Source organism: Juglans regia, chromosome 4 (genome assembly GCF_001411555.2).
Source record: "Juglans regia cultivar Chandler chromosome 4, Walnut 2.0, whole genome shotgun sequence".
NCBI lineage: Eukaryota > Viridiplantae > Streptophyta > Magnoliopsida > Fagales > Juglandaceae > Juglans > Juglans regia.
This window is the reverse complement of record NC_049904.1, coordinates 269704-278829: the sequence shown is the minus strand read 5'-3', so window position 1 is coordinate 278829 and position 9126 is coordinate 269704. Positions and strand designations below refer to the sequence as shown.

At 36.2% G+C, this 9126-nt stretch overlaps 1 protein-coding gene across 4 annotated transcripts; it reads left to right on the top strand.

Moving 5' to 3' along the window:
* Positions 1 to 554: 554 nt before the first annotated feature.
* LOC108990007 (probable galacturonosyltransferase 7) lies at positions 555 to 6955 on the top strand. Of its 4 annotated transcripts, none has more exons than XM_035689684.1 (9): positions 555 to 885; positions 1569 to 1600; positions 1733 to 1789; positions 3343 to 3424; positions 3548 to 3588; positions 3682 to 3986; positions 4911 to 5238; positions 5363 to 5908; positions 6041 to 6955. In XM_035689684.1, exons 1-9 carry the CDS (start codon positions 741 to 743, stop codon positions 6317 to 6319), a joined length of 1815 nt encoding a protein of 604 aa, XP_035545577.1. In that variant the 5' UTR covers positions 555 to 740; the 3' UTR covers positions 6320 to 6955. The 4 variants fall into 4 exon arrangements, with proteins under 4 accessions (XP_035545577.1, XP_018819384.1, XP_018819380.1 ...); XM_018963835.2 differs by having other exon boundaries at positions 559 to 885; positions 4911 to 5268; XM_035689683.1 differs by having other exon boundaries at positions 560 to 885; positions 3685 to 3986; positions 4911 to 5268.
* The last annotated feature ends 2171 nt before the right edge of the window (positions 6956 to 9126 follow it).

Sequence of the window (9126 nt, the reverse complement as noted above, 5' to 3'; positions counted from 1 at the left end):
TGTGAAAATTTAGATACTAATATTGTAATTAACCCTAAAATCAATTTTAAGATCACTATCATACATTGTTGTGTCAGAAGTTATCTGCCCTACCAACACCCAACCAATTTGCAGCACATTGAAAGCGAAGGATACAGACTACACAAAAATGAAAATAACTTATGTAATCATATTTTACATAAAAGATACTTTTATAAAATATCATCATTTCATAAAGATACTCACATTTTAAAATTTAATTGCCTAAAATAGTATGAAAATGATATTGATGGGTATGTCGTTACAAAGAAATCAAATATAAAGAAAATTATAGATTATAGAGTAATAATAATCCCACAATTCTTTATAACTATTTTAGAACTCATTTTTAATTAATCAATACAATATCTCACTCTATTAAAAATAAAATTCAATATTACAAAATTAGGTTTCATTTATGTAAAGTTATAAAATAACTGTAAGTAAATTTTTTGTTACAAAACGTAAAGAAGAGTGGCTAATGCTGGTGAGAGAGTATTCTGTAGTCGCGGAAAATCGGTGGCGGAGGTCGTTGCCCGTCAGTCCCCATATTTCGGTTGAAATTGTTTTTTTTTTTTTTTTGGAAACAATTTCGGTTGAAATTGTTAAGCAAGGTTATATAGCATTTGAAGTTAAATTGAGAACAAGTGTTACAAAAGAAAAGGACATTGAAAGAAGGAAGAAAAAAGGTGAAGGAAAAGGAAGGGACGAACGAGACGGAGATGAAGGGCGGGGCTTCTTCTTATGGATATGCGGCGAAAAGGCGATGGAGGGGGCTGGTCATTGGGGTGCTGGGACTTGTTATCCTCTCCATGCTCGTTCCTCTTGTCTTTTTGCTTGGCCTTCACAATGGCTTTCGCTCTGCGGGTAATTCTCTTTCTAGTTTCCACTCTATCTTTAGTTTGCTTTGTTGAATCTTATCTCTAACTTCTTCTTCTTCTTCTTCTTCTTCTTTTTTGATTCTGTTTAGATCTGTTAGTCGTTCCAGGTCAATTCTTCCCCCCCTCCCCCCCCTCCAAAATTCTCCCCCTCCTAACTAGGGCACATTGCCTCTCTATCTCTTCGTCCAATTGAAATTGGGCGAATACTGTTTTACTCCCGTACTTTTTCTTCACTCCTTCCCTATCTCTATCCATTTTCTCAGATCGATCGAGATGAAGAATAGTGCGAAGGGATTCTGATGCAAGTTCATTGGCTGTGGCTTTTTAATCTACTACATTTCCTATTGTGTTTTCTTCTTCCTCTTTTTCACCAATCTGATCGCAAGTGTGTGGTTTTAGACTACTTAATTGGCTAAAGAATATAGTCCCAGATCTTTCTCCCTTTCTATTTATGAAAAAAAATTAGGTTGTTATGCTGCAATTGTTACATATTGGGCTTATATCAGTTAGTTATGCTGCAATTGTTACATATTGCCTTAGTTATATAACTTATAACTTTGGGATTGTTTTGATAATTACACTCTTTATTTATCCCCTTTCAGCATATGAGCACATTTTTCCCATTTATATAAACTTTTAGCATCATTGAGAAATTCTCATCTGCTGCAGGATATGCGTCCGAGCAACAAAGGCCAACTTCAGTAAGTATTTGCGCATTTTTGGAATTTGGTACATCTCTCGGTGCTTTCAATTCTTTTGCGTCGATGTTGACTCTCTCTCTCTCTCTGCCTCGCCGCCCCCCCTTCCCAAAAAAAAAAAAAAATGTAAATCAGGAGAGTCGAATAGGATATGACAAGTATGAAGTCAGAGATGCTTGGAATGAGTCCGAGGTAATGCATTTTCCATTAGGCTAAAAAGAAAATCAGACCTTAACTTAATATGGCATCTTAGGGACGATACTATCATTTGTCTACACTAATTGTTTTCATTCACTCATCTTTATTTGTTCTGGATTTCAAGTAGTTAAATACATCTTCTGCTGTTTTATGTTATACTTTTGATAGCTTTGCACTAGATCTATATTGGCATCCTTTTGCAGACTTTTGATGGTTTGATGGTGTAGAAAGTTTCATTCTAGAATTTTATTATTATTATTATTATTTATTTATTTTCTAAATTTTTAACTTCATACTTTTGTCCACAACTCCTCAGAATTAAAGAAATTCATTTTCATCTATATATACTTTTTTTTTTTTTTTTTTTTTTCTGAACAAAAAGGGAAGGAGGGAGGGACCATAGGTGGCTTCCCTACTTGAGTGTGACCATAGTAGCACTGTACCTGCTGGGAACTGAACAAGAGGGGCCAAGGCGTTGGGAAGCAGCAAGCGCTCCCTCAAGTTGGGTTTGAGCCATAGCTTAGACCCCTGCCCAACTGTAGAATTCAATGAATCCTCAGGCAGCTAATACTACTAGTCTAAGGTGAATCCATATTCGGCTTCGAACCTTGGAACTAGTAAATGCCAAACCACTTGGGAGTAACCCAAGGACCATTGAGCAACCACCCGTGGTGGTGTTTATATATTCCTCTGTTATATGAAGATTGAAGACTAGTCCTGTAACAATGCATGCTTTAATTCTGTTACAGGGGGATCAATCAAGCCATGTATGCGATCTTTTTAGAAAATTGGGACCAACTCTTCCAAAGTTTTATGCATAATGCTCTAATGGGTCAATACTTCACTCCGTTTACTGTTAAATCACTGGAATTGGTATTATTGTATGTGCCATGTTTGTAAATGGTTTGGATAATGCTTACACAATTGCCAGTTTAATGGCTCTTTGAATTGTTAAATTCCAACTGGTTTACATTTTCCTTCTATTCATTGTGTGAAAGGATTTGAGTTTGTGCGTTGGTCAATAATGAAAGCATAGATGATCTATGGAGGTAAATGAAACAAACAACTTGAACGACATACAAAGTTCATTTTTGAATAATATGAGTCTCTTTGTTACTTTCATATATGGTCGACATTTGAGCCCCATTGAAATATATGCAATTAATTATTTCTTTGGTTCTCTTTCCTACTAAATTCTATGTAATTTAGTTAAGCTGTCAACTTACCATTAACGAGTGTCTTGCAGAGTGGAACCTGATGAATAATATAATATGAGTCTCTTTGTTACTTTCATATTTGGTCGACATTTGAGGCCCATTGAAATATATGCAGTTAATTATTTCTTTGGTTCTCTTTCCTACTAAATTCTATGTAATTTAGTTAAGCTGTTATCTTACCATTAACTAGTGTCTTGCAGTTAATGTACCAAAAACAGAAGGATGCACATTCATTTTATTTATAAGCTTGTTGATTTTTAAGTGCACTAAAGTAGGCATCTAAAGTCATGCTTGAGCCTGGCATTTTTATCATCTTATGTTCTGTGGCAGGATGTTCTTAGAAACTTCACCAATAAAGCAAAGAATAAAACCTTTGGTAGGGGTTCCAAGCATGATAGTCAGGCGACAGAAGGTATTGCTGAACTCAATTTTGTATAACCATTGTTTACACGATCCTTCCTGCCTTGTTAAGAGATGAGCACTCTTTTTTTTTTCTTCCTCTTCTTCTAATTATTATCAATTAATGGTTTTCCAGTGCCCCCACGTAGCATTACACAATCTCCTCCCATTAGGAATGTAAGCATGCCTCACTATTTTGCTATAGATTTCTGCTAGCATGGTCAACTGTGTTTTTTTACTTGTTTTAGTGGTTGATTTGAAATTCTGTAGCAGAATACCAATGTTGGTGCTGCAGTTGGACTCCCCTTATATGCAAAGGATGTTGTTGATGACATCGGAAAATTATGTGAGTTTAAATTTGGTAGTTATTGTCATTGGCGTCAAGAACACAGAGAAGAAATGAAGGATACTATGGTGAAAAAGTTGAAGGATCAATTATTTGTGGCTAGAGCATTCTATCCTAGTATTGCAAAACTTCCAAGACAGGATAAGTTGTCTCGGGAATTGAAACTAAATATTCAAGAGCTAGAACGTGTTCTTAGTGAAAGTACTACAGATGTTGATCTTCCACCACAGTAAGTGATAACTACCTTTTCATGATCACCCCATTTTCCATCCTTGTCTTGTCATGTCATATTTATCAAAACTGGCTTGTAACATGATGAATAATTCTCCTTTCTTCAGGCACATCGCATTTGCTTTTTTTTTTTTTTTTTCCTCTTTTGGAATTATGTTAGCTGCTGAAAACTTAGAAAGCCTTCATGATTAGTGTTTATACATTCACATGTTTACTTATAAAAAATGTTTTAGATTTTTGCTTCTGTAAATGCTTTTTGTTTTTCTTTTGGGTGCTGTATATCCAAGCTCCATAGTATACCACTACTGGTTTCTTTAGACTCACTCTGATTATAACTTCTTTTTGGTTTATGTGGTATTCCAAGCCCTAACAATGTTCTTTTGGGCTTATGTTCCTTTCTTTGTTTTTTCCGTTTAGTTCTGCTTGACCTTGTTATTATATATTGCTTGGTCATCTCAATTAGTAAATCATCTTAGTCAGCACTAAACTATTGAACTCTCACCCGTATTTATGATAGTTTTGTGCAATTCTTGACACATGGTTTATTTTCATTTTTCTAGATTTTTAGTACTGACCTTGGAAAGCTTGAGTTTTTGGCCAAGCTGCTGTGATAAGTAACATTTAAAATACTTAGACAATTGCATGTAGGAGTTAAAAATACTTGTATGAGAATTTTAGACAGAAGGTTCTGCTTGAAACCTTATTTCTTCTTTTGCTCTGGATGAGGACAGGCAGACCTTTTCATTTGCAACTTCCTGATTAGCTTGATTTTCCCATCTGTATACAATCACTCGTTAGGTCTTTTGGCAGACAGTGATCAAGGCAACCACTAGTCTCATATGTTTCTGCAAGTACTATGGACTGTTATAAGATATTTTCTCATTACGTGTTCAACACACTAAGAACAAAATTATTTCATTAGGATTGCTAAGAAGTTACAGAGGATGGAAGCTGCAATAGCCAAAGCCAAATTATTTCATGTGGAGTGTAACAACGTTGACAAGAAATTGAGACAAATATATGATATGACTGAGGACGAAGCTAACTTCCACATGAAACAGAGTGCCTTCCTCTACCAACTTGCAGTCCAGACTATGCCAAAGAGTCTTCACTGCCTGTCAATGAGACTGACAGTGGAGTATTTCAGATCTCCTCCTAACGATATGAAGCTCTCAATGGCTGAAAAATCCACAGATCCTATGTTGCACCACTATGTTATATTCTCCAATAATGTGCTCGCCTCATCAGTAGTAATCAACTCAACTGTTATGCATTCAAAAGTATCTTTCAAACATTCTACCAGTCCTATTTGACTTCTCCATTTTCATTACTTTTATTCATAACCACTGATTTGACTATCCTGCTATGTTTCAGGAAAGTGTGAATCAGGCATTTCACGTGCTTACAGATGAACAGAATTATTTTGCAATGAAACTATGGTTTCTTAGAAATACTTACAAGGAAGCCACAGTTCAAGTGTTGAACATTGAAAGTCTTAAGCTGGACAACCATAGCAAAGCAACTCTGTTGCATCTTTCCCTGCCTGAGGAGTTTCGTGTTTCCTTCCACAGTGTTGATAGTCCACTTATGGCCCCTATTAGAACAGAATACATGTCTATTTTTTCTCACTCACACTATCTTCTCCCCAAGATATTCCAAAATTTGAATAAAGTTGTGGTTCTTGATGATGATGTTGTTGTGCAGCAAGACTTGTCAGCATTATGGAGCCTCGACATGGGAGGGAAAGTTAATGCCGCTGTGCAGTTCTGCTCATTGAGGTTGGATCAACTAAAAAAATATTTGGGTGAGAACAGTTACAATAAGAATTCTTGTGCATGGATGTCTGGATTGAATGTAATTGATCTGGCAAGGTGGAGAGACTTAAATCTTACGGAAACTTTCCAAAGGTTGGCACAGGAGGTGAGTAATGTTGAATTTCATTTGATATGTTGTTATGTTTGGAATCACTTGTGGTTTGGCCATGCCAAAGCTTGATTTTTTGTGAGCCATTGTGAGCCATGCCTTTTATTTCAAACTAAACTTGATTTGCAGATGACCACGCGTGAAGAATCAGTTGAAGCGGTTGCATTACGTGCAAGCTTGCTCAGCTTTGAGGGCTTAATTTATGCTATTGATGGTGCTTGGATTCTGTCTGGACTAGGACATGACTACGGAATTGATATCGAAGCCATTTCAAAAGCTGCAATTTTGCACTATAATGGTAACATGAAACCTTGGCTTGAGCTGGGAATTCCAAAATATAAACATTATTGGAAGAAGTTTTTGAGCCGAGAAGATCAGTTCTTGAGTGAGTGCAATGTAAATTCCTAGTGAACTGATGGTGGAAATCAACTTTCAAACTTCAGATCTATAAGGGGCTCAAGAAGTGAGGATTCAGTTTTTTGTTTGCCAAGAAATTGTTTCCCATCTAGGTTTTGCAGAAAGTATTGGGCTGGCACGGAAGGGATGGCAATGACGATTTCCACGATAAAATAGTTCATTTTTTCAGTAAATAGGAGCTCCTGAATATTTATTCACTTTCTGGCAGAGCAGAACAGGTTTGGTTCGCTCTTGACTGCTACAGTTACTATTCATGGGCATTTGAGGTATGAATGAAGATTTGATGAACAACGCAGGGAACGATACGAAGATCTATATTCTCTACTTCTTTGCTTGACGAAGTGAACGAGTGGAGTGGAGGAAGCCATAACAAATTCTCTGTGGGCAACAAGATTGCAACTGTATGTTTCTTCCAAGTGGATTCACTTGTCATGATGATGTATGATGTATACCTGTTGACTTGAAAGCAAGTAATGTCTCGTCTTTGATTAGAAAAAAAAAAAAAAAAGAGAGGAAGTAATGCCTCTTCTTTCGGTGTTGACTCTTCCTTCGAGGCCTTGTTTATCTGATTTGAGTGAGTCTTTTATTAGGTCATGATACCATTAATGGATTAAATTTTCTGTTGTATTTGTAGACTAAATTCACATAAATATATAGGATTTTGGTTAGTGTGTTAAAATGTCAAAACGTTAATAATTTTTTAAGATAGTTGAATCGGAATAATTCTAACTAAACATGATGAAAAATAAGATTTGTAAATAGTTTTCCTAAAATATATATCTAACCTTCTATATAGAAAGTTGAGAAAGTGTTTCGAATTTTGGCCCCTATATTGCACTCCTTTATTTGTCAAAATGACAGAACCACCCATGTCGACAGCCGCACAAATGTATCAAATCTCCAAGCCAGTTGCTTGTCGTTGCCAACGGTTTTGTTTTGAAAAAATCGCTCGGCATACTCGCATCACATAATTTTTTAATTTTTAATTTTTTTTATCTTATTAAATATGTGATGTATAAATGATAAATAGAAAAACTCAATTAATTTAGAAATATATATATATATATATATATAATTTGTAGAGTGTAAAGATGATGAGTGGCAAAACTTGCTAAAATTTAGTTAACATGTCCATTAAAATCTTCACGTTGGATTAAATATTGGTGTGTAAATTTGATTATGAGCTAAGTAGCACAACAAATAACATTAATTTAGCCAAATGGATTTTATATTAATTTTTTCTTAAGATAAAATCCATTTGGCTAAATAATGTAATTTGAGGAGGATGTCAAAATTTTAATTTATTTTGTTGTTTTTTAAAAAAATGAAAATAAAAATAAAACTAATTTGATGGATTTAATATATGCATTGAAAAATATATTAAAATATAAAAAATAATATTTTATTATTATAAAGAAAATGATAACTAATTCAATGAAGGTTTTATTCTAAATATGTTAACTGTTTAACCAAAAATTGCCTAATGCCTAAACCAATGACAGTGCTAAGCCAAACACACATTTCACGCCTAAGATGAGCTAAACACAAATTTCAGATCTCACAGAGGGTTAAGCCTAGCGGTCTTGAGGAATTGACAGCCACACATCGTAACCCTTATCCCGTCCAATCTTAGAGAAGAAGACCTTCTTTCCTCCAGGACATACGAACCTTTCTTCCCTCCAACGGTCTCGAGAAATCGGCAATCCCTTGTCTATGATTGTGTTTTCGCTTCTCCACGTCTTTGCAGCTGCATTGGTCATGTCTGTTAGTTGTAGCTCCCTTCCTGAGCTACCTATGACAAGCCTTGCACAAAATGGCCTCAATATGGCCATCCATTCTTCTCAGCTACTGTAACAAGTAGCAGTAGAAATATACTAGAATTTGTAATGCAACTCACTAAGAGGGTGAGAGACATCCAGAGGAACGAGAGAGAGAGAGAGAGAATTCAAGAATTTTGTATTCAGGATAATTGTTCAAGTGACTCCCTACAGGGACAGAGAATCTAATAATAAGTGGAACACCTCTAACCGTTTCCACAGAGCATTGGCCAATAGTTAGCAACCACAAACAATTGAATAAGAAAAGGGTAAAATTGACATAACAAGCCTAAACTATTAATGGTCGTATAAGGCCTTATAGGAATTAACAGTAACGAGTGAGCCCATGGCCCATAACCCAGAAGATTTTGGTCTTCCACCTCTAAGCGCTAAGCCCATCTGTGTCATGTCCCACGAACGGTCCAATACGTGTGACAAAGCCCTCCCATTAGAACACATTTCCCACAATGTGTATGTAGGCTTCCTTTAGCTCCCTGTAGGGCTCCTAGGTTGCGTCCTCCGCCAGCTGCCCTTGCCATTGGATCAGAAACTCTACCACGAGTAAGTTTTTCGATTTCTTCATCCTTCTAGCAATTACTTCTTCTGGTTCTGGTTTGATTACTCCATCCGTGTCGATTGGGGGTAGGGTTTGAAGTTCCACCCTGCCTTGCCCCAATGTCTTTTTGATCTGTGAAATGTGAAACACAAGTTGTATAGAGGAGGAAGGGGTAGCTCTAGTTTGTAAGCTAGTTCTCCAATTTTTTTGTGTGATCTGGTATGGACCGTAGAATCTATGAGAGAGCTTCAAGCTTTGGCAATTGGCCACTGAGTACTGCCTATAGGGTTGAAGCCTTAGGTAGACCCATTCCCCCAGCTCGAGTTGTTCCTCTCTCTTAAGGTCAACATATATCTTCATTCGATCTTGAGCTCTTTGGAGATTATGCATTAGCAACTGTAGGATTTGGTCTCTGGACCTTAGAT

Bases quoted from the DNA above. Each gene is read 5' to 3' on its own strand.
- LOC108990007 (XM_018963835.2), top strand. From the start codon at position 741: ATGAAGGGCGGGGCTTCTTCTTATGGATATGCGGCGAAAAGGCGATGG. The intron at 1,790-3,342 runs GTAATGCATTTT...GTTCTGTGGCAG, and splicing joins ATGCTTGGAATGAGTCCGAG to GATGTTCTTAGAAACTTCAC. The intron at 5,909-6,040 runs GTGAGTAATGTT...CTTGATTTGCAG, and splicing joins TCCAAAGGTTGGCACAGGAG to ATGACCACGCGTGAAGAATC.